Source organism: Echiichthys vipera (assembly GCF_963691815.1).
Source record: "Echiichthys vipera genome assembly, chromosome: 23".
In the NCBI taxonomy this organism is placed as follows: Eukaryota; Metazoa; Chordata; class Actinopteri; order Perciformes; family Trachinidae; genus Echiichthys; species Echiichthys vipera.
The window spans coordinates 7,757,071-7,783,324 of NC_139848.1; the positions used below are offsets into that span (position 1 = coordinate 7,757,071).

Genomic DNA, 26,254 nt, shown 5'->3' on the forward strand with positions numbered 1-26,254 from the left:
ATTGGTTATGTCTGATGGGCGCGCATGACTGCACAAGACAAAAAAAACAATGGAGGGAAGTTATTCGCTTTGACCTGAGCAAAGGGGTTTTGGTTGGCCTCCGTCCCTCTAAATCATTGAAGGGATCAGTTCACCCAGCGTACGGAAATCTCACATCTGGTGTCATGCAGATAGGCTCGGTTTTAGTTACACAGGGTTGAGAGACGTCTGTGTCTCAGATTTGTGCCTCATACGGATTCAATTTGTGTCCTTGTTATTCTGGATGATCCACAGTACACGCTGTGAAAATGGGTGAATTACTGGTTAAAAGGGCAATCCACTTATTGTTTAAAGTTTCATTTTCCAATTGTTTTGAACCATAGCTGTTACGCATTTACTGCTGTAGTGTGTCTAGAGTGTACAAAGCACTGTGGCATTCTTTCCTTAGAAATCCTCTACTTTTAGTGCACCACATTACCTTCGCGCTTTTTTATTTAAGTGTCCCGAAGCGCCCTCAAAACTGCCCGCGATGGAACAAAAAATGCTGTATGCGTAGCATTTGCACCACTTAGAATCCCACATCCCCCTTTCTATTCTCTTTAATGACCGTTATTAATTGATGTTTTATGTAAAGCACTTTGAAATGCCTTGTTACTGAAATGTGCTATATACATAAACTTGCCTTGACTTGCCACAGTAGAATGCTTTGACAGGTGTAAATTACAAGACACTACACCTGCTAGTGATGGTGTAAAGTGATGGTAGTGCATAATCATAACTGTCAATATAAATGTACCGCTCATTATCAGGTGTTAATTGGGCGGGGAACCAGGAAAGAAAAAGGCTGGGTTTTTGTAGGCAAATCACTCTTGCTGTTGAACATATGCATCCTAAGTGCTGCAAGACTATTAAGTACTGTTGTACGGACAAACAAAGACCAATCACTGACTGACAGAAAAGTGCTGTTTGCTGTAATTTGCCATTTGGAAAAAATACCATTTGCACTGAGACTGTGAATGAGTGTTAATTGACCACACATTTACATGCAAAGTGTGTGTGTGTCTGTGGGTTTGTGTGTTTCCGTGGGGGGAAATAAGACACTGCAGCACTTTCTCACCGCCACTGTGCTCAGCAGAGCAGAAATCCCAGTACACACGCGCACACACACACGCACGCACGCACAAGTTGGGGGATAAAATTGGATCAAAATATACAGGGAGATGGAGATAGCATGACTCCATTTTGCTGCAGGGCAGATCATACACTTACTGAGTGAGACGCGCACGTACGCACACATTCACGCAGCGATCGGGCGAGGTCGCTGAACCTTACACAACACTGCAATCAGCATCAGAGCCAAACACTTATAACACCTTCCGCTCCCCATCTATAACGCATAACTCCACTCTGTGCACACACAAAAAACAGACACAATAAAAGAAACAAATGAAAAAAAAGGATGGCAAAATATTGGCAAACTATTTGAAATCAAATCCGTTGACTTTGTAACTGAATGATCGCTTCTAGCTGAAAAGAAACTGTTGATGAATAGTCTTTTTTTTAAAGCCTTGGGTATTAAGAACTATTATTGCCGTGTGCAGTAACGAGATGTGAAAAAACATCATGCTCATTTTCAGTGTTGCCATTGATAATCAATCATCACAATGTGATACAGAAGGGAGGTATGCGCTGAGAGTGTGTAATGATGTATTGATGAGCTTTTACCTATGAAACATTTCATATCTGTACAATTACAGCGAGGGTAATCTGACATCTGATGTAAGTGAATGTAATGTAGTCACCACAGCCTATCTCATAGTGACAGGCCTGCAACCCATCAGGGATGTGAGGGATAATGTGCGTCGAAGTGAGGGTTATTGCTAAATAATTCCTGCCTGGATGATTTTACAGCTCATATTCCTGTTAAAGTAATAGATAAGATGTTGCCCAGTAAATGGCTGTAATCATAGAAATGACAGTAGTTCTAATGGGTGCTGTACAGGGCAACAACACTGATACTAAAAATGTAGAGAATGTCATTCAGCGTCTGAAACAAATTGTCCATGAAAATGACTCCTCTGTATGTGAGCGCTGTTGTCAGGGAATGGCTTTTGGCACCGTGCTTTACTACTTAATTCTAATAGAAATCAATAAATTCAACTTTGATCTTGTATTCTGAAATACTGAGCCTCTTCACAGGGGATTCAGAGAAGCCGTGTAGTAATGCAGGATTTCTGTATAATGCTATGGCTTCGATACAACACCTCTCCAGCTCAGCAACAGCTTTTGAAGCAAAACATCTTAGACCTATTTTCCACACTAGAAGGAATGTTAAAGGTCCCATATCATGCTCATTGTCAGGTTCATGCTTGTATTTTGGGTTTCTACTAGAACATGTCTACATGCTTTAATGTTCAAAAAACTTTTCTCATACTGTGTTACTGAATATACCTGTATTCACCCTCTGTTTTAGCTCCTGTCTCTTTAAGCCCCCCTCCTGAAGAAGCCCAGTCTGCTGTGATTGGTCAGTGCTTCAGAGACTTCCGCAGTTGTGCTCTTGGTCTCGCTGCACTGTCATTGCAGCCGGGGAATGACCGTAGCACAGTGGCGGCTGCTGGTCATTTGTTTATTTATATGCAAATTCTACCCTTCGTTCCTTTTCAAGAAAATCATCTGTGACCTTGTCTTACCAATTAGGCGTCTTTTCCAGGTTTTTGACCAGTGTCGTCTCAATGGCCAGCAGAGCTAGGCTGCTTAAACGGCCTTGGCCCAGCTGGAGCTGCTGCGTGACCGCCTGTGAGTGTGAGTGATCGTGACAGGGGGAGAAGCTCCGCAGCTGCTACTGCTCGTTTGGGAGAGAAACCGCAGATTGATAGAACAGAGTCTCCAAACACAACGCTAGTCGTTTTTAACAAAGACAAAGTCGCTGGGGATCGGTAAATACTCTGGATCAGTTCAGAGCAATGGAATGAAAACTCTGAAAATGCTCCAATGGATGTTTATTCTTCAAGGTCGCTGATTCGCGCATTTAGCTGTCAATCAAAAAAGGATTCCGCCCACAGCTCATCCATAGACCCCAGAGACGCTGAGCATCCAATGGGCGGGACAAAGCTTAGCATTTATCCAATGAGCGTCTAGTTTCACTGCAGTGGAACAACTCGCTCTACGCTTCCCCACTGAAGTCAGTAGAAGTTGAGCGTCCGACTGTGGCGCTGAGGATGAATGAGAAGGAAGTTGCGCCGGTTACCTGTGATAAGTAGCTGATTCTGAACAAAAGATGAATGCTTTCTAGCGCGTATTTAGTCAATGAAATGTACACACAGCAGTACATATTTCACCACTTTTATTGGTGACATTTTAGGGGAAGTTGAGCTTCCCTTGCAGTCTTAGAGCAATCGCCACTGCCGTAGCAGCACTTTCTGCCTATACATAGCCCAGTTGTGACATCACAACTGTACAGAAGTCCTGGCAGTTCCTTTAAAGGCAAAGTTTCTGAATACCAGCTCTGTGCATTTCTCTGGAGACGGAACGTTTGGACACTTTCACAGTGGGACCTTTAAAGTCAAGGGAACAATGAGCGTACAGATGGTGGCTTTTAGAATCCACAAGGGATTATGAGAAAGGTAAAGTCTGTTATTAGTTCAAACACAGGCGGGGAAAAGGTAAAGGTTAGCCAGGACTGGAGCTGACAGTTGGGAAACATCTAGAAGAGAAGCACACCAAGCCAGAAACTTTTGAGCGGCTAGAGGAGAGTTCGGGTAGACAGTGAGTTAAAGCGAGGGTTAGAGACACACCAGCTGCTGGTCGAGGTTAGCTGCTGTCGGGCAGGACTTACTGACACTGCTGCAGACAGAAAGGCAGTACTCCTCTGAGTCAAAGTTATTCCTGTTGCCTCCGCAGCCGCCGTAGATAAACTGAGCACAGCGGCCCTCCTCGTGGTCAAAATACCAGCGGGGCAGCATGGCCCGGCATGGACCAGTCTCTGCATTGGCCCAGCACACATCTTGGAAGATACACACACACACGTAAACACATACACGCTCGTCGTCATTCACAAAGAAGTACACGACGACAAAAGTCTCTCTAGCTCACCGTACACCATGTACAGTGTGTCATCTTTATGTCGAGTTCTATGAAAAATAAAATACTTGATGTCACATGTAGTTACGGGGCATGTAAAGAAATCCAGGAGCGAGCGTTATTAAAGCTACCTGGAATTGAATTTATCACCAATTTAACACTAAAATGAATAAACAGCTGGAAGAAGCGGTTCTGATTCTAATGGAACGTAGCTAATGCAAGCTCTGAAATGATAAACGAGCACAATAAGTAAAATGACAGCAGGAAATTAATTGGCGAGGAACACGAAGTTCAATTGTGTTCAGCAACGCATAAAAAATTGGGAGAAAAACATGTTTTGGATGTTGTGCTAACACAAAGCTTGTTCCACATCTATCTAAATACTGGAAACCTGTCATCTGACAGCTGTATTTAAGACGCTAGCGTTTCTTTAGCAGCCTTACTTCCGAGGCTTTTCAAGGACACCCAGACACCGTGATGATGACAACACAAACTATTTATAACGGAAGATGACAACAGAAACTAAAACACACGCGCCCACGTAAGGAATGTTCCTCACCCTTGACAACCTCTTCCACAGACTCAGTGGTGGTGGTAGTGGTGGTGGTCGTCATGGCAACATTGGTGGTGGGCTCGTCGGCGTCATCGGTGTCATCGAGCGTGTCGATGATGTCGTCCTCGTCGTCGTCTCCCTCCTCCTCCTCCTCTTCCTCCTCCTCCTCCACCACCTCCTCGTCCTCCTCTCCGTCTCCGTCTTGGTCGTTGTCCAGCACGTCCTCTTCCTCCTCCTCGTCATTTTCCTCTGCTACCTCCTCCTCTTCCACGTCCTCGGCTACCACAGATGGCCTGGCTTCCTCTTGCTGCTCTGCTGGCTCTGGCTCCCGCACCATACTGGGAAGGAAAGAGGGATGGGGAAAAAAAAAAAATGAAGGCACGGGAGGAAGAGAGTATGGGAACATATGGAGAGAACAAGAGCAATTGAAGGAAGGAGAGGTGATGGAGAAAGAGGGATGGGGATATAAGGAAGACATGAAGGATGGATGTGAAGGAGGGAAGGACAAATACTTTTAATTATAACCAACCTGCAGTTTGCTTCCGAGGAAAGAAATTTATCTTCGTGGCTCATTTATCTGGGCTGTGTGTGTGTGTGTGTGCGTGTGCGTGTGTGTGTGTGTGTGTACCTGTCAGAGTAATCAGTCTCCGCTCCGCCCCACCAGACATCGGAATCATCAGCATCCTGCTCGGCGCTGTCGGCGTCACGCTCCGCCTCCGCGGGACAGCACACAAACTCCACTCCTCGGAAACGGTCGATGCCACATGGCAACAGCATCCCGTAGTCGTGGAGATTCATGGTGCGGTCCCCACAGGACTACACACGTACAAGATTGTGACACACGCAGACAAAGAACAGATCAGTGGCCGTCCCTGCTCGTCACTACGGTAGTGTCAGTGTGCGTGTACTCACTTCCTTGGCTACGGTGTGCCAGTGCAGGTGGCTCTCGCACTGGTCCATACGCTCCTGGTGCAGGAACTTGCACTTGTCCGGAACGAGCAGGGCGTCGCTCACAAACTCTCCCACTGCAGCAAAAAACAAAATCCGTATTTATAATTCATACACGATGGGCAGCTGCAGCTGAAGACTGACTGAAGACACATTTTAATTGACACCGGTGACTCGCATAATGCTGACTCTAACTGCTCGGTTGCTATGGGGACCCTTGTCTCGTAGTAACCAGTGCGAGACATTGATTTCTTTGTTTCTTCTGCTTTGGAGCATCACTTTCTAGAAATGTTTTCACACGTGAACCAGTCAAAGACACATAAGGGGACTCACCGAGGCAGCGGTAGGGCACCACAATGTGCATGTGACTGCGACACAGCTTACGCCCCTTCTTGCACCAGTTCTGGATGCTGACTGGCTGGTTGGCCTCCACCACATTAGTAATCTGGAGCTCAGGGTACACCTACACACACACACACACACACACACACAGTGTTATATATTATAATGGATGTGAAAGAGAGTGGAACGAGTGCTTCTCTTTACATCAATATTTTCTATATGAACACAGGCAGCTTGTATCCATCACTTATAGCTCCAGTTATGTCTTACAAACTGCTGCCAGACTGACTGAGATGTGCCTTTCACAGACATATATGACCATTAAAGGCTGAGATGAAAAGCAATTTTACCGAACATACGATGCGTGGGTATGTATCTACTGTGTACTGTATCTATTTTATTTTATTTTTGGTCAGCAATTGGCTGATAATGAATATATTTATTTAGCTACGGATTTTATTTTTCAGTTTCTCAGGGTTTGTTTATTATTATGTTTAGGAAAGCAGCTTTTGGCACCTTTGCACAGTCACATTTCTGCACAATCCACATAAAAAGGGTTTTCATTTGGGCTCAGAAATGCACTTTATTACTGGTAATCAGTGAATGTTCCCCTCTAAAATTGATATTAGCTTAAAAAAATACCATATTTACAGTTGTACCCAAATAGTTCGACCCATTTGTACTAATTTACCGTATTTGCTCACATCATCTGCTCCCTTACTTTAGGAAAATGTGTTGTTTTTGAGATTTTTTTTCTTCTTCTTTGCATTACTGCAGTGTTCCCATGATGCTGTCTCTGCTTGGCAGACTCTGCTGTGTTTACCTCCATGTTCCTCTCAGCCACACGTGACATCTGCCTCTGCACAATATTCTTAGTCGACGTGTCATCCCTCTCCAAATACATCTCCCCCTCATTCTTTATCACGACACCCCCTCTCCTGTTTCCTATCCTCTCTTGTCTCTCAGGGAGCAGAGGAAAACAGAAGAAATCCTGAACCTTCTTGGTTCCTTGTCACTCACATTTGCACGTCAACTCTTCCATTCAGCTTTATGTAGGAAAATTCTCCATTTATTTATTGATATTTGAATCACGAAATGTTAAAATAACTAGAACCTGGGACCTAAGGCAGACATTTGTTTGTTATCACTGGGTTTGTTATCAGCGGTAACAATAGATAACTTATCTTCTTTGAGCATGCTTTTCAGAAAAATCTCATCATGCATCACCTCTGCTTATCAGACTACTGCCTTTTATCATGTTTCTCTTACATTTATGCACTGATAGCTTACACTGCTGGGATATGCCCCAGAGAAACAGGGTTAGCTTCATACTGCCTATTTGAAAGCCATCCAGACCCTTTAAAGTCAAGTCATATGGACTTAGGCAGCTTGTTTACTGAGTTGAGTTTCGGTATCATGTCATGCTGCCAAATCTGGGATTTTGGTGAATCAAAAAAAGAATGTGCCTGAAGCCTCTGTGACCCACTCGTGATGAACTGCTGTGGTTTTCTCAAAGCATTACTTTGTGTTTTCAAGTAGTTTCATGCAGTTGGTTCAGACGGTAAAGAGGACAGCTTTGCATGAGTTTTATTGGTACCACCTACGTTTAAAAACTGTTCTCACTTGCCCAAACACACCAAAACGACATTGTAAATCTGCTCGAAAATGAAAAATGAGACAATACACTCTTGCATGTTGTGGACTTCCCTAAAGTATTCTGCGCGGCTACCTGCTCAATCTTTGTAATTTGCTCTTGGAGTCAGCTTAATAGCTAAAATGTAAATTATCCGACCCAAAAATCCAACTAAAATGCCACCACTGTAAAAATGTATCATCTGGACTTATTGCTCGATCAAAACAAAATAAACACGAGGTAATTACACTTTAAGTATTCCATAAATCACAGCATATGTGGCCAAATGAGAGCCATTTTCGAGGCATGACAGGCACTTAAGATGATGATTACAAATGGTCTGGGAGGGAATGACCTCTCTAACCCCTGCTGCAGCCAAAAAGACTCTCATTTTACCTTCACACTATTATTATTTTTTCAATATAACCCTGACATTCTATCTCCATTCCCTCCACCTTTTCTAAACCCTTTTGTTTTTTTTACTACAATATACAATAAAGTTCATATCAGATTTTAAAGGTGGATTAATAAAATTGTGTAGTATGAGACTTGAGTTGACTCCACGGGGGAAATAAACTGTTATACATATGAAAAAGAACAGCTTCTGTTGGGTTTAGAGCCGAGGCTACCGCACGCCCACACACTCCCCACACTTTACCTCCTGGCAGTACTGCAGGATGCCCTCCTTGGTGCCGATGCAGCTCTTGGTGCCCGTGGGGTCCGGCTCCCATTTTCCGCTCTGCACGTTGATGTGCATGTTGAGTTTACCGCAAAACATGGCCACCTGGGGCTCTGCCAACAGACCCATAGAAACATCTGTAGGCACCTATGGGCAAGGGAAGAGACAGGAGAGAAGAGAGAGAGAGAGAGAGAGAGAGAGAGAGAGAGAGAGAGAGAGAGAGAGAGAGAGAGAGAGAGAGAGAGAGAGAGAGAGAGAGAGAGAGAGAGAGAGATTTAATGAGATACAGTTCTCATGTTAAACTCCTTGAGCACTTGCGCTGGAAAATGCAAGGCGGATGCAATTAAATTTCATTACTCAGATAGAGGGGGGCCGGGAGAGGAGATTAGAGCGTTAGATGAAAAGTAAGATGAGATGAGCTGGTTTAAGATGAGAGGGGTGGGTAGAGGGGATGGAAAGCCAGAGAGGAGGTGTTAGTGAAAGGGAGATGGGAACAAATTCTCCTCTCCCCATTCTGTCAACATTTTGGGTTTGATCCCTGTGATCCTATAATCAAACTCTCAACTGTGGCAATGCGAGCTTTATGCACACTGGCTCTGCTCATATTTGACATTGGGTGTTGTCAAGTAAACTATCTGGCAGGAAAAACAAAGCACACACAAAAAAAAAATGATGGACATCAAAAATCAATAGTGGAATAGTACATGGAAGAGGAAAAAAAGTGTCTCACACAACAAGCCTGGAGCAATCCGATTCATCCTTTGCTGTAAATGATGTTCGTGTACAAGCACACACACACCCACTCAACTGCCCTCAATACCATTTAGGCAAAAGTGTAAATATCTGTGCCCATGCTGGCTTTTTCCATGGACAGTATAGTGTTTACATAACCCTCTGTTGATTTAGTACGGGGTTCCTTTCTCTCCGTTAGTGCAGCACACAGTGAGCACAAGAGCAGGTTGACTGGAGGCGAGGGGAGTGTATGTGTGTGTGTGTGTGTGTGTGTGTGTGTGTGTGTGAGTGAGTAAATGTGTGTTGCAGAGAAAGTCCGCCCTTGGCATGGATGTATTCATTTTTGTGTTAATTTTTGTGCCTCTGCTGTGTGTGTGTGTGCATGTGTGCGTGTGTGTGTGTGTGTGTGTGTGTGTGTGTGTGTGTGTGTGTGTGTGTGTGTGTGTGTGTGCATGTTCATGTGTGTGCGTGTGTGTGTGTGTGTGTGCCTCTGCCTGCATTTAAGGGAGGTTTTGTGCCGAAGTGCCCCGAGGAGAAGAGGTGCAGACAAACCACTGAATGTCTGCATTGTACTGGCAAATGAGCTAGAACAAAATGGGAGGGAATACGGGGAGGCAGAGAGAAGGAGACAGAGGGAGGGAGGAGAGGGACTGTTGCCATTGTGTGCTCCCTAATCTTGTTAATGGTTTTGAAGGCCCTGGCAGGCAAACAAATGTTGTTTTGTGAGACGGATAGCATATTTTCTCCTCCAGACTTGATTCTTTCCAAGCAGCCAGGGGCACAAAGTCTGATTCCAATATGAGACTAGCTATTGGGGACCATCAATTTGGCTAAATGTGAAGATGAAAACTCAAATCTTCGAAAGGTAAAGATGAACTTTATCAGCTTTCATTAAATTCCACTTACACATAGTGACTGTTTTATACAATGCAGAAATGAGTGAGAACATCCTCCATAGGTGAAACTGGGATACTGTGTTGCAGAAAGAATACTCCTCCTAATGTATAGAGTCACATCTAAGCCAATAACTTGACATTAAGGTGTCAAACTGCATTGTAGGTAATAACTGTATCCAAGTCCTTTCTGTCAATCAAGACAATCAAATATGCAAGCCGTTCATTTCTATCCATGTGTCTGTCAGTTGGCATTTACGCCAGCCTACTGTCACTGTCACCACAGAATAATTCCAAAATGTGTTCATTCATACTGAAAGTTCATTTGTAAGACAACCCTGGAGTGTGACAAGCAAAGAGGAAGATAATATAGTGACAAAGTTCATGAACTAGACGCACGCATCTGGTTTCGATCTGTATTCGATGAGCTAAGGGTTCTGATTTTGTCACGTTCTCCTGATTTATTGCTGTTTATCTACTGGCAATAAATACAGGCGCTGCCAAAGAACTGATATGGAGCCTAGGATTGCTCAATAACTTAAAATATACACTTAAAGGGGGCATATTTAGCTCATTTTCAGGTTCATACTTTCTACAAAGACATTTTATAGCGCTGTAGCGGCAACTTTCTACCTATATATAGTGTAGTTGTGATATTGCAACGATAAGGCAGTCTGACACCGTTTCGGAATACGGCCTGTGTGCATTTCTCTGTGGATTGAGCGTTTTGATACATTCAGTATTTATAAAGACATGAAAATCTGATTTTTAACAATATGGGATCTGTGTCCATAAAGGAAGCAACATTTAAAATAAGTGTACTAATAGGTTCATCCATCTACTGCGGTCAAATGAGGGTAAAACGATCGCAATCAAAGATCAGCTTACACTTCTCTGGGTCAAACATGCACCTGCAAAGTTCACATCCCTCCCAGGCAACGTGATGAGCCGCAAGCTGTGGCAGGAAGGAAGTAAATCCCTCACACACACACCCACATACACACCAAGTAGTGTGTACAATACCCCTTGCCCCCATCCCTCCTCAGCTACAACACATGGCAACTTAACACCGGTGGCAATCAGTCTTGACACGGAGCCATCTGCATCACACGGGGTTATTTAGAGGTTTGCTGCTCGATTCCCACACTGCCATCTGGGAGTGAGCAGCGCTAAGAGGGAACAGATCAAATCCCGTTTTGCTCATTAGCAGTTCGACCCAAGGCAAAGTGAGAGCACAAAGTTTTCAAATATTAAAAAGTAGTGTGCATGAGTGCTATCTTTTAATTAACTCACTCTCTGGGTGCCCAGTTTCTCTGTGACCTTATCTGCCCCCCCTCTGGCCTCTCCCTGTCGCTTATTGAAAGAGATAAACCAACTTCCCCTCTGCTTGAGGCACAGGTAGGAAAATCCGTGCCAACTGTTCGCTGACATTCAAATTCTTTGTATCATCCTCTTTTGACTGGCAAATCATATTCTCTCCGATCGCTTCCTCTTCTCCTTTCTGCCTCTCAGCCTCTCCACTGCTATCTCTGCACCGCTCTGTCTTCTGCTGAAGGAGCAGGAGGGGGAAGGGAGGGATCAGCCAAGCCTTCGCTGCAAGCTTATAAATCAGTCCCAGGATGATGGCGAAGGCAGGAGCGGGAGGAGAAAGTGAGAGGAAGAACAATAACCACAATGGCGAGAGACGGGGAGAGATTGGGGAACAGATGAATTGGACAATAAGCCTTCGGGCTCGAGCAGAAGGTCAAGCGCTCTGTGAAACAGAAAGGATGCGGGGATGGAGGACTGGAGACAGAGAGGGAGGACGAGGGAAATCATGGGAGGCTTTAAAGGAGAAAAGATGGGCAGAGAGAGGTAGTTTAGAGAAAAGGAATGAGTGCATCTTCTGTCGGTTAAGTTCAGTGCCAACATTTTCCAAAAGACTGATTATACTCCGCGACTAGGGAAATAAAGAATTGCATACAAGCTTTTTTTTGCAAAACCTTCCCCCCTAGAAAGAAAACACGAGAACAGTAAGAGTAAGAGAGAATCTACCCTGAGCAAGCAAGGCAGATTGACAGATAGTGAGACACATGAGCAGCAGAGTGTTAGACAAATATAGATTATAGAAGGAGACACCAGACTTCCCTCCTCTCCTCTCTGTCTTTATCCTATCTCAGCTCTGGTTCACATTTCTGCCAGTTTGCCAGCCGGTCGTCCTGCAGGGGAGGGGAGGAAGCAGTAATCTGGGCACTGAGGATTAGGACGGCAGCCTGGTCAGGAGAAATATCCCCCTTTGGTCTCAATCTGGCATGATAGCCATCACCGGAACGACAGGGAATAAGCCAGGGGGGAGAGGAGGCTGATGCTATCAGACTGACCCCAAGATGATACTTCAATTAACGTCAGCAGAAACCCCACTCTCATATTGCCTGGCGCGCTACTTCTCCCTTGCCACAAATTACAACTGATGCAACTAAAGCACTGATCCATCAGAAATGCTTTCCAGCTTCCTGCTGCGTTTATTAATCGTACTGGGGTGATGAAACACCTCTATAGTTTGACAAAAATGAGAGCGGAAAGTTGCCGTTGAGGAGGCCACAGCAGAGTCGTAGCAAATGCCACTAGAAAGAGTACTGCAGCAAGCTTCATGGCTGTGTCTTTGTGCGCTATTTGCAGAAAACGAGTCAGTCATGGAAAGAAAATATAGACTTAAGCTACAGGGCGTGCTTACCCACGGGACCACAACATTAAGTTGCCCATGTCCAAGCTGTTAAAGCCTGGCATGCCATGTTGGTTTATAAACTTCACAAAGCGTTCAGCATCCTCGTAATAATTTGAGGATGAAATGGAATCGGTTTTACCCCGAGGGAGGCACATAAAAGGAAGACGAGCACTAAAAAAAACACAAACAGACAAAGCAACAATCTAATAATGTAATGCAATAACATACAAGTTTTATAGTAGTAAAGCGATTAAAGTCAGATTATTTGCCGCTGTAATTTTATTGAGTGCTCTGCAGCCCAAAGGAGGGTTATGGTGAGCTCACTGCTGCAGTTAGCATCAACTGTGTACTTTTACTGTTACATCCTCATCCAAATCGCAGGTCCCGTCTCAGACAGGTGACCCATTTGCACAGCTGGAGACCGTGACCCAAATCACATCCGGGCAAACTTTGGACACGCGACGGGATCTTTGCTTCATGGTCATGAGTCTGACCGTCAAATGTTCGGCCTTAAAAGATTATTCGGGTTTATAATGGGGTCTTATTTCTGTATTTTGCAGGCGCACTCACTTTTAATGACGTGGTTTGGATTAGAGCTGAAACAATAAGGCTATTAATTCATTTAGTTGATTAGCAGAAAAAGTAATGTCAGACGAGGACGGACTCAACTATTGGTTTGTTTTAGAGCTGCAACCATTAGTCGGCTCATTTATTAGTCCACAGAAAAATAATCTCCATCTATTTTGTTGATCGTTTAATCGTCATTTTCATGCTAAAATTGCAAAAAATATGGAGATTAAATGCGGTTTTGTGTTTAAAATCATTTAAAAAATCATCATCAATGCAATAAATTTGGGTTTTAGACACAAAAAATATATTTAAAGACATGACCTTAACTTTGAGAAACATTTTTCACTTATTTGACCATGCTCGATCGATTAATTTAGAAAATAATCATCAGATTAATCAACGACGGAAAATGAATCTTTAGTCGAAGGCCATTTGTTTATTATGTGTCTGATTGCTTGTGTTTCTTGCAACATAACACTGCATTGTAGGGACCTTTGGAGATCTCTTTACAGACATAAATGTTATCATCAATACGGAAAGAAATAATAAATATCCTTTACAAGCTCGTCTCCCCGATGACTTGGGACTAAAACACAAATTAGTCACAAAATATTCAGCCAGAAAACCCTTTTATGGTCTGAATATCCGGCCTTCGCCTCTCAAAGGGAAGAACATTCTCATCGATCAATTGCACGGCGCTCCCTGTGTGTGAGATTTTTAAAGACATAATAACTCTGCTCCCCCTTTATGTAAATCGCCTAACCATTCCCGTCTCAAAGTCATCGTATAAAGGGACTGTAAAACGTACGCGTGTGTGTGTGTGAACGACCCCGCTTATGGCTGGCACATACACAGACGTGATCAGCGGCACTGAAAAGCAGAAAAATGTTTATTACCCATTAAATGGAAATGGGGGGTTGTCAGAAAGAGAAATAGTGCATCACACACTTACAAATAAAACCATTCTTACACACACACACACAAACACAAACCATGTATCTTCTCCCTCACACACGCACACAATCTTTGAAGTGTCCCAGTGGGCGCAGGTCCTGCGGTGCTATTAATTGTACAGTCTTATCTGAGTGGCCCAGGCCCGCCATGGGGAGTTGGGTGAAGGTGGTGGAGGGGTTGGTAAGGGGGGAGGGTGTCTTAGATCATCTCTCGTCCCAGGGGGAGACTCCATGGAGAGCAAGATGTGTCGCAGAACATACACACACACACACTCTCTCTCTCTCTCTCTCTGGCACCCATCTTTACAGACATCTTTGGCTACGTCCAAGCTCTTAGCTAACAAGACAAGGCTCTATTGTCCAGGCGGGGACATACTGAACGACAAGATAATGTCAACTGGTGAACGCTGGACTTACACAGTCACTATGTAGAAGAGACAGAAAGGCGCCTCCTCCTGCATGTGGTAGTAACACAATGCAAATAAGGCTTTTATTGCGTTATCATTGGTTGTCTTTAAATATTTATGGCCGCGTTAACGCGTTATGTGATGCAACAAACTTAGATTGCTTTCCTTCGGGTCATTAATCAATCATTTGTGGTGGGATCAGGCACGAGCCCGCCTGTCTGCGGGTTGTTTACAACATGCATCGCTGTGGGAATTTGTTTGCTTAGCTCGGGAGGATATGTGACGGCTGAATTAGATAAGACTGGCGAGGTGACAGAAATGACTCACGCGCACAGCAGAAATGCACGTCCAGACACACACACACACACACTCTGTAATCACCTTGGCAAGCGGGCCCTGCTGTTACTTTAAACCTTCCATTTGTCTTTGACTGGACTTAAGAGTGTGCGGGGTGCAACGCTATCCCGCTTGGGTGTGAGTGTGTGTGTGTGTGTAAATCTGTGCCTGGTGTTTGGGAAGCAGATTTAGTGGGCAGGGGGTTTCCCTGATTAAAAGGAAGCCAGAGCGTCCTCCCTTCCCCTCACACTCCCTGCTGGACATAAATTCAATCATAGACCAGATGTAAAACCACACACGACTGCTTCATCAGAAAAATAAATAGCAGGGGTTAAACAGAAGCTCTGGCCTGACTATGTGGAAGAAAAAAGGGATCATCCTCTGAGCAGCTCTGCAGACGTTTTAGGGCGGGGTGAAATGAGGTGCATCAGGTTACGATGAAACCCGAGCACCTCAAGAACTGCATCTCAAGAGTCAGTTTGGGTCAATTATTGATCTCCTCACTCATGGAGCTTAAAAGGTCAAGAGGGCCTAATTAAATGTTTCTTCCGATTCAAATGACCAATCAATCAACCGATTATCCTCACATCTAAGCTCGACCACGCCCATCTGGTACATGCTCTAGTTTTTTCTTATGGGAGCCAGCTGTCCTCGTCTTTCAAAGTTTTCCAAGCATCCTGTGAGGAGAAAGTTTGTTTGAAGCATCATCTTCGTTCATATTCAATGCGATTAAGCTTTGTCTCTGCGGGGCTCTTCAGGATTTAGCATCTCAGACAAATCTCTATAAAATCTGATTACAACTGTGTAAGCAAAATACTTCTGACTTCTGCCCACTTTATTTGTCTCGACGTGATGGAGGGACACTTGGTTTCCTTAGTTATAATCACCATGGATACGGAGCCTGCTCTCAACCCCGGGGAACTGCCTGTTATAACCTCCCTCTGTCATCGCTGTGGCAACCTGAGGCAACACCATTATCCAAGTCACCTGGGAGGAGGAATTTCATCATGGGGTCGGTTTGCTTTTATAAGGGAACATTATGCATGTGTGTGTTTTTGTGTGTAGCCTGCATGTAGCTGGGTGTGGGTGTGGGTGTATTTGTGTCTAAAATCAACATTAAACCAGCTTAATGGCCGGCTTGTCTGGTAACGGCCTGCTAAACTGCCTCTGACCTCACTGGCATTCAGCTGGGAGTCACCCTGCAGCGGACCGCCAACATACACAGATGGAGCTGTGATTGCCTGTGCACAAATACACACACAAATACACACACACTGAGGATACACTCAGCCCACTAAGAACTGTGGCTACTCGTATAAGAATTTAAGCAAATCTGTTTAAAATCAAACCCAAAAATATGTTAAAATAGTAATTTTTAAATATCCTATTTAACCATCAGTGTTGCTGTGACTTTGTTACATCCTTTTTGCAAATTACATCCTCTTTTCTCCCAGTGGACTCACACACCAGTGCCTCACACACAAGAAAACCACAATATGTAGCATGTTGGTCCCTTGGTTGGACGCATGCATGTCAACCCTGCAATCATTCTCACATAAAGAATCAGGATGTGTCGCAATAGCATATTCACTCTCCAATTATCCGTGCTGACTTGCCCAACAATAAATTACCAAAACATGATTTCCATAATTTGGCATCTGCATCAGATAGACCGACACATGCTGGAAAAACACCACAGAAGTCTAAATTCTGAAATGAAGTATTTAAAACCAGAAGCCTAATAGCCATGTTTATAGCTGCATTACTGTTTATTGTAAGTTTAGGTATTCCATAAGTAGTGTTGTTACTAGGAGCCGTTGTGAACCAGGGCCCTGGGGTGCTGATGGGAGCGTACCGGAATCGTCATTACTGGCCCGCAGGTAAACCGGGAACACAGTCAAGGTTTCCATACGAAAACACTCACCAAGGGATGGGCGATGCCAATCCCTGTTCTTCCTTCAACCTCAGTTTCATTGTGACTCAACTGAGTAATGGTAAAAATATTACTTTCAAATTATGATTAATATCCCTGTTTTACAAGGAGAGGGAATTACACAAATCCCAAATGAAAATCTAAAGGCCTGGGGTTTTCCTACAAAGCATACTTTGAATTCAAACATGAGAGATAGCCTAAACAATGGCTTCCTACCCCCCCACCCACACACACACACACCTCGCTCTGCACGACTCCTGACCACTGTACAAACACAGGAAGTCCGCCTCTATCATGGCGCCCAAACAGGAAAGACATCCAGAAATAGCAGGGTACAGTCAATAATACCCATCCATTTACTGACGCAATTCTCCATCTTATGCCTCTCCTTGTTCACACACACACACACACACACACGCACACACGCACCTTGGCATTTCAAACAAGTGTTCCAATTTCACACTTGGACTCCAAGAGGACTTGTCATCTACAATTGATGGTGTGTCGCCCCACCATAAGAGGTACTTGTTTCAAAAACCCTCTGAACTGTGACTCTGGAGTCGAGGGCATGCAGCCCATCAGTAACATGCAGTATGGATGACACAGCGTTTTAAAGAGAAAGAGCGGGTGAGAAATTGTTCTAGTGGAAAATGATAAAAGGTGGGAGAACGGGAGGCTTGGCTGATAAAGAACGACGGGAATAACACACAGCGGCCTAATTATAGTCAAAGTACCAGGCACCCGGGGGGAGACTCCAGTGCTATGGCAACCTGAACACCCAGGACCTGGGAAGAGAGAAGCGAGGGGACGAGGGGATGAGATCATCTGTGTAAGTGGAGGAATATAACCCTTGAAACACGGGGATCCTCGTGGGCAATTTTGCAAGTTGATAGAAGTGGTGAAACGAAAACCACTTCATCGTTAACTAGAAACTTTCTCAAAAAGATACTTTCAAATAATGAGTCAGCAACCTTTGTGGGGATCAAAGATGCACTGGGGCAAAGTGGTGTCACAGTGTGCATCCATTTCGTGGAAAAACATAAGCATGTTGAAAAGATGAAAAATGTGGTTGGAAGGATGGAAACCAGGAAATGTGGTTCCAGGAAATATTTAGATAGTGAAGGAATTGGTCTGTATTGTTTTGGTTCATAGACCGACCAAGCAAATACTTCATCCAAAAACACCAAGGGACATACTTCTAGTAGCTGGCTATTTTAAGTTTTTTCCATCTCTGTACTCTCTGAATTTTTGCTCTGGAACATCAACAGTGTCTAGTGCATGTCTGGAGTTCACAGTGGCCGGTGAAGACTTGCAATGGATGCTCTTTTTAGAAGAAGAAGAATTCCTTTATTCGTCCCGCGAATGGGGAAATTCAATTTTCACTCTATTTTTTTCATTTTACACACACACAGGCCCAAAACACACACACACATGCTCAGACAGGACCTATATACATGCAACCAATGGAGAGATGTTAGAGCGAGGGGGCTGCCAGTGACCGGCGCCCCGAGCAGTTGGGGGTTCGGTGCCTTGCTCAACAGCACCTCGGCAATGCCCAGGAGATGAACTGGCACGTATCCCAGCCCAGTCACCTATGGACTGAGCTAACTGGGCCTTACAAAATCAACTTTGATATGCATTTACTAATTTCCTTAGAACTATAACCATGACTATATCAAATGTATGACATTGTGGGCACTAACTGTAGTAGTAGTAAGTAGTAGTAGTAACTGCACTAAATTTTTATATTTTGTGACAGAGGGGATGGGACTTTGTTTCGTTTGTAAACCCCATCATCTCATCTCATCTTCAGCCTCTTATCCGGGGTCGGGGCAGCATCTTTAGCAGGGGACCCCAAACTTCCCTTCCCCGGGCCACATTAACCAGCTCTAACTGGGGGATCCAGAGGCGTTCCCAGGCCAGTGTGGAGATATAATCTTTCCACCTGGTCCTGGGTCTTCCCCGAGGCCTCCTCCCAGCTGGACGATATATTAAATGTTTAGGATTCAAACATTTGCATGAACAGACGAGAGGCATGATGATAGGCATGAAAAGTGTTGCAGATGATGGATGGATGTTGCAAAGATACATTACGCTTCTTAGCCACAAACTACGGATAGAAATGCATGTTCTGACCCATGTTTCTTTTAGGACAGAGGTACCAAATGCGCAATATGCCACTCTTGGTTTCATAGCCATCTCTAGACTGACTGAACATGTTGAGCCACTTCATATCAGCTTTAATGCACTTGAAATAAATGTTAAATTCCCAGGCGCAAAAGTGGGGGCCGGACCTCTGCGGGGCTCCTCTCTCCGCTGGCCTTTCTTTAATTCATCACACCTTCAGTCTGGATTCCAACAGAGAGAAGACACGAGCAGCATTCTGGATCGGCTGCACCATTCAGTCAAACACCGATGAGTGCCAGGCGTGTATGGGAGGACATACATGTGATTTATCATCATACACTGATTGCGACACCACGGGCGTATGCATCTACACATACGCACTTATATTTATATATTGACTCATCCATCACACGCTGATAACGTTGCATCTGTGTGACCAAATCCAAGATTAACGCTCGATTGTGCTGGCCTTGGTCAGATTATTAAAGCGCGGGTCATACCGAAGTGGAAGTCACAAACATATACAACTCATCACAGCCTTGACTGGGACACACGGCGCGTGTGATGGAGATGTGACTATAAAAGCATCGATGCCTTGACAAGAAATGGCAGGAACATGCTTCCAGATGAAGGCTCTGTATGTATGATTATAGTGCGTGCAGCTTCCTCACTGATGAGGTGAAAGCTGGAAGTACGCGGTGCTGCTGCTGCTGCTGCTGCTGCTGCTGCTGCTGCTGCTGCTGCTGCTGCTGCTGCTGCTGCTGCTGCTGCTGCTGCTGCTGAGTAATTGCGCAGGTCGGGGCGACTCGTTTCTCGCCTTATTATTCAGATTCGAAACCAACAGCTGCTTACTCAGCAGCAGCGAAATAAAGAGTGTGTCTTTGTGGTGTACTGCTGATATTTACAGATGGAAATAACGGCCCAATGGTGATGAATAGTGCTGCCTGATGGGGTATACGCTCCAATATGAGGAGTGGGAGGGGGAATGGTGTGTTCCCTGACGACTACCAAGCAATAAGGATAAGATTGTTACATGTTGGACAGATTAGAGCTAATTATATGGTAGTGATATAGAGGAAGAGGTGAGCAAGATGAAGTAGAGTGAAACTTGAGCTACCTCTTTATCTACACCTTCGCCAGTTCTCCTCGGGAAAGCAGGCTTCTCCTGCTATCAGATACCTGTTGGATCTAATCAAAGCTTCGGGCATCCAAAGTATCTCATTCAGAGGCCACATCGCACTGCACAAAGCGGGCCTTTGAGCTACGCACTGGCCTGTTACCAGTGAAATCAGCACTACCAGATTCCTACCATGCTTTGAGAAGGGGGAATGCTACCTTTCAGTATGAAAACACGCTATAAATGCACAAAGAAGACTCGGGTGTGTGAGGATGACAAAAATAAAAAAGCAAAAAGAAAAGTATAACACAGAAGCCAGTGATAACAGCTAAAACCATCTTCAATGTCGGCACTCTGCAGCTCCAAAAGACAACAAGCACATCAGCGCCATCCCCGTTTCCACAGACCATGACAACAGAAACAACAGTATCAAAAGGTCAGGAATTCTTTTCTCCACAGAGACAGAGGGGGATACGGGGGGGGGGGGGGGACATTAATTGGGTGCACCGCGGTGTCATTGTTGTTGTTGACACACAACCAAGATGGACAATGTGCGCTGTTTGAACAAGGAGTTTTTCCAGCCAACTATTTGCACCACTGAAAAAAGGGAAAATGAGAGACAGACAAAAAACAGGGAGCGCTGGAGACAAACTCCTTTCATGTGTCATTATGAAGAGGACATCCAGTCCTGCCATACGACAACATCCACTGTTTACTGAGAGGAAGAAAGACAGGCACAAACTAATATACCGCCACAGGGACTGGTGCCTATCTTTTCTGTCTGTCGCCGCAACTACTGATTATTTCCATTAATGTGCGTTTGTGTGTGTGCTTAAAAGATTAATCATCGGCTCATCAAGTTCTGAGAGCCGAATGTGACACATTCAAATCGCTAATTCTGTCAAAATTACAGTCCAATACCCGAGAGCATTCAATTTGCAATGAGAACCAGAGAAGGACTGTCACACTTGCTGGTTTTTAGATTCGAAAACATGATAATTTGCTGTTTTGAATGCTTTCAACTTACTTGAATGATTATGGACACGTCATAACAGTTTAGAGTCAATCAACTAAAAACCCAAAGATATTTAATTTGCTGACATAGTCTGAGGAAATCACTAAACATTTGCATTTGAGAAGTTGGATTTTTTGAACATTTTTGCTTGAATTTTTATCTAAACGATGAATTAATTATCAAACTTGTTGCGCTGATTTTCTGTCGAGCGACCAATCCATTAAATGACTAATCGTTTCATCTCCTTGTGACATTACAAGATGTGTCGAGTCTAGTGCAGTAGGCAGTAGGACAGGGCATGACAGGGCATGACAGGGCATTATACCGTAGTTGGTTTATAGGGGCTTATTGTAAAGTCAGAAGAACACAGAATACAAAAACATGCCATTCAGCATTGTATTCTAATAAATGTGCTATATGAGTGTACACATTTGTGTGTGTCACTGTGTTTTCCAGTGTAGTCATATAACAAAACAGCAACCCTCGGGTTTTTGGTGTTAGTCAGTCGAATCAAATAATAGGCTTATTCATTACCAGGTCAGTCAACACTCAGAAAAAGATCAAGATATTGGGAAATTGAGGAATTTTCCACTGACATTAGCCTCAGCTGACCTGATTTCAGCACGTCCACAAGACATGTTGCATTTTAATTAACAGGTTTCTTATGGGCTAAAACACTTTTGATTAAAAAGTTTAAGCGCAAGGTTCAAACTCTTTCTCTGCAAAAATTTAAATTACAAACTGAAGCAGAAGCGAAGGCGACACTGGCAAAAGTGGGTCTAATAATGAGAAAAAAATAAGAAATTGGAAAGTAAGAGGAGTTATACGTCGAATGGATTTCTCCTTCAAAGAATAGGAACTGCAGCGTGAGCAGCAGAGAAGGTGCCAGAGAGAAACACTGGCAGCGCCAACAGGCATAATGGCATTAAACGCACTAATAAGGGGAGAGGGCTGGTCCGCCCCAGGCTGAAAGACTGCAGTATGCACACAAACAGACTGCCTGCACCCTTCCAAGAGCCATTTCCCAAGGATTCACAAATACACAAAGGCTGGCATCCAACTCCCACGCTCCACGCCGCGGGCTTCCTAGAGTGTGCGTGCGTGTGTGTGTGTGTGCATGTGTTTGTGTGTGCGTGTGTGTGTGGGCATGGGCTGGTCATGAAGGCTATAAACAAGCCCTAACAAGATCAAAAACTTGCAACATCTCACTTTCAAGTCTGATTTAATTTCTCATATGACTCCTGACATTATACGCAACTTCTTCTATCGCATTCCACCACTTGCGCCTTTGATGTGCATAATGTAGACACAGGTCACCTTTAAGTAAGCAAAGCATGGATTAGGAACAAAGCCACTGCTTGCTTTGCTTGAGGAGCAGCCCAAACTATTCGAGTCCACTGATTATAGGCTACGTGCAGGAAACAACCGAGGCCGGCTGCCACATTTCACCCCATTCATCTGATGAAGAAAAAACTGGTCCAGACAGCAAAAACAAGAGGCCTAAATGAAGTATAATAGCCATTATTTGGCATTATCGACCTATTACAAGTGACACATTTATCAAGTATACAAGCTATTAATTGTTATGACTAGATCCCACAGACAAGGTTGAACCGCTCCTCAAACACAATTGCAGCTCCCGTGTGAAACAATGTGGCTGCTGGTGGTTACGGGACAATGTCATTTATCTCCCAAGGCCGGCTGCATATATTCGCATATTGTGTTTAAATCCCACACAGGGAACAGGTGTTAAAAAGCCTCAGCAGGGGGAAATGCCTAGGTTTCAAATGTGTTGGGTAGTTTCCAGAAACAAAGTTTATGTAGCAAAAGGGGAACTAATGCATTATTACACAGTATCAAGAACAATGACACAACTGACAATGATGACATGACATTTTGACAAATGCATGTGGCAAAAATGGCCGAAATTTGATTTAATGTCTGCTTTTTTATTTTAAAAGCAGTGGTTTAAGTACACGGTGTGTTCAAAAATAGGTATTTTTCCAGTGCACTCACATTCACAAAGCTATGATTTTGGCAAAGAAGCTTGAAAAATGGATGAGCAGTGATTTTGTGAAACTAGGTCCACTGTCAGGGCATTATTTAAGGAAACTTTCTATTTCAAATGTGAATATTATCCCTGGAAACACTACGGTGGGTTAGAAAAGAGCTTGAAAGGCAACAATGATAGTGGAAGCTCCTGTTGGCTTCCCAGTTTTCCCGAGCCTCGATAAATGCTGCAGTGCACCGCCGCCATCTTACTTCTCCATTCTCTGCCATCGGACTGACATATGAGGGTTCATGTTTGTTTTCAGAGAGAGTTTACGCATCTTTACGGGTTAATTTGCTTCACATAAACACAGAAATCTGTCGTCAAGTCTTATTTTTATGCGACGTCTCATAATGACTTATTTTCATTCCCCAAAAACACGCCCACTCCCTTCAAAAATGAGCCCTCGGGATATGGAAAATGAGGGGTATTTAAAAGGAATACGCATTTTGTATCCGTGTGTGTCACTTCTGCAGAGGTTATTCACAAAACACCACACAACAAGGACAAATACAAACATGTCGAAATGGTTTCGTGTTGTCGTACGACACAGTGTTTTCTTTTGGTTTGGAGATAACCGAGGACTCACAACCGCTGTGAAGCTAGCTCAACGTTTACACGGGACTTCCGGTTTAAACCTTCAACATAGAACAGCATATAACAGCATACAACAGCAGGCAAAGCGTCGTTTTTAATAACCCTACAGTGGAAAATAATATCTAAATAAAACCTAGCAAGGCTATTCAACTACTCTGGAGAATCAAACAGTGTATTTTTTACGACTGTTTACATTTCTGTTGATTCAAAATCAAAAACTTAACCTACAGGGAAGCACTAACGTCCTTTTTGTGTTTAACTATGTTGTTGATTAGTTCCTTAAATAGCATAAACTAACTACTCGTTGCGCAACCTTGTGTTGTCGAATGTCAATCTATCATTATTTATTGATAGCATCTATTAATATAATCTAATTTATACATTATACATAATTATAGGCTTTTGCTTTGAAGGTACAACCACCCAGCTTCCGGGCTAGCTGTAGCTAACTCTGGCTACCTTGACGCAGCTGACAGCAACAATACGGTGAAATACTACAAAAATGATCGCACAATAACCGGGTTTTCTTACCTCGGCAGCCAGAGCCGAAGCCGCTACGGCCAGCAGCAGTAAAGCCACTCGGTCCCACATGTCGTTTGCCGCTGACACGACGCTCCTAAAGGCAGCGTTTTACACCGGACGGTTTCAACGGTTGCGTCGGGTGAGAGACTGAGTGTGCTCGGCGCCGGTGACTCCCGTTGTCTGATTGTGAGCGATACCGAGGCTGCACAGCTGCTCAGCGCCGGATCACCTGACCACAGCGGAGTGGGATTAGCACACACACACACACACACACACACAGACACACACGCACGCACGCACACACACACACACACACACACACACACACGCATACACACACAATCTATCCCTCACACACTTTATCTTTGTGACGCATGTGCACACATTTGGATCTCTATTACAGCTGAACTTCATACATCTGTTCTATCATTTATGTTGCGTGTATTGTTCTAGTTTCGCATTTTTATATTCCATGTACAATCTTCTATTTCATGTTATTAATATATTTGTATTATATTTGAATGATTTCATGTCCAGTATTTGATTTTGTTTAGATTCATTTTTAATCTGCATTAAGTCTTTGCTCTACTTTGGGCTTTATTTAGGTCTGATGTTGCTCTTTTTACTTGTGTTTCTCCTATAAATACATACATATTGCGTATAAATGTTCTAATTTCACATTTTTATATTCCAGGTACAATATTCTATTTCATGTCATTAATATATTTGTATTATATTTGAATGATTTCATGTCCAATATTTGATTTTTATATGAATTTGATTCTGCATTTACATCCGTTATCTTAATTTTTAATCTGCATTATGTCTTCGCTCCACTTTGGGCTTTATTTAGGTCCCAGATTACTCTCTTTACTTGTGTTTCTCTTATAAATACATACATATTGTGCATAATGTTCTTATTTCACATTTTTATATTTCAGGTACAATATTCTATTTCATGTCATTAACATATTTGTATTATATTTGAATGATTTCACGTCCAATATTTGATTTTTATATGAATTTGATTCTGCATTTACATCCGTTATCTTAATTTTTAATCTGCATTATGTCTTTGCTCCAATTTGGGCTTTCTTTTGGTCCCAGATTGCTCTCTTTACTTGTGTGTTCTCTTATAAATACATACATATTGCGCATAATGTTCTTATTTCACATTTTTATATGCCAGGTACAATATTCTATTTCATGTCATTAATATATTTGTATTATATTTGAATGATTTCATGTCCAGTATTTGATTTTATTCTGCATTTAAATCCTTTCTTTTCACTTCATTTTTAATCTGCATTATGTCTTTGCTCCAATACGGGGTTTATTTAGATCCCAGATTGCTCTCTTTACTTGTGTTTCTCTTATAAATACATACATATTGCGCATAATGTCCTTATTTCACATTTTTATATTCCATGTACAATATTCTATGTCATGTTATTAATATAGTATTTGTGTTATATTTGAATTATTCAATTCAATTCTATTCAATGTTATTTATAGTGCCAAATCATATATCATAACAAAAGTTATCTCAGGACACTTTACAGAGTAGGTAAAGACCACACTCTGTGACTTATTTATGATTTACATAGACCCAACAATTCCCCCGTAGAGTACGGTGGAGACGAAAACCTTCACTATAACAGACAGGAACGTCAGACAGACCCAGCTCTGTGGAGGACGCACATCTGTCTGCACCGGAGAGAGGGAGAAAAGGAGAGAGAAAGAGAGAAAAGACGGACAGATGGACAGAGAGAGAGACAAAGACAGACACAAAGACAGAGAGAGACACACTTCCAGTAACTATAATACTATCTATAGTAATGTGAATATGACTTATTAGTACAGCAGAATAGTAGAAACAAGCACAGCTAAGGTGATAGATTATAACAGTAGCAGGAAGCGTCATGCAGGACCATCTGACTGAAATATGAGTGTTAATGTCACGTCCAGTATTTGATTTTGTTTATATTCAGAATCAGGGGAAATTCTTTTGTCACAGCAGCAACAGAATATGACAAAATAAGAATAATAATAAAGAAAAATAATCAATAAAGTTAAATTTAAGA

The 26,254-nt window shown here is 43.2% G+C and overlaps 1 protein-coding gene across 2 annotated transcripts in view; it reads right to left on the reverse strand.

The window, feature by feature from the left end:
* Positions 1-24,367, reverse strand: part of appa (amyloid beta (A4) precursor protein a) — a 34,549-nt gene extending 10,182 nt beyond the window's left edge. For both annotated transcript variants that reach the window (XM_083937647.1, XM_083937646.1), the window contains exons 1-7: positions 24,180-24,367; positions 8,194-8,361; positions 5,894-6,023; positions 5,525-5,637; positions 5,241-5,428; positions 4,619-4,950; positions 3,815-3,982 (exon numbers count right to left, since the gene is read on the reverse strand). In XM_083937647.1, coding sequence (XP_083793773.1) covers positions 3,815-3,982; positions 4,619-4,950; positions 5,241-5,428; positions 5,525-5,637; positions 5,894-6,023; positions 8,194-8,361; positions 24,180-24,239 — 1,159 coding nt within the window. In that variant the 5' untranslated portion in view covers positions 24,240-24,367. The remainder of the gene's footprint in view (positions 1-3,814; positions 3,983-4,618; positions 4,951-5,240; positions 5,429-5,524; positions 5,638-5,893; positions 6,024-8,193; positions 8,362-24,179) is intronic.
* Between the last annotated feature and the right edge of the window lie 1,887 nt (positions 24,368-26,254).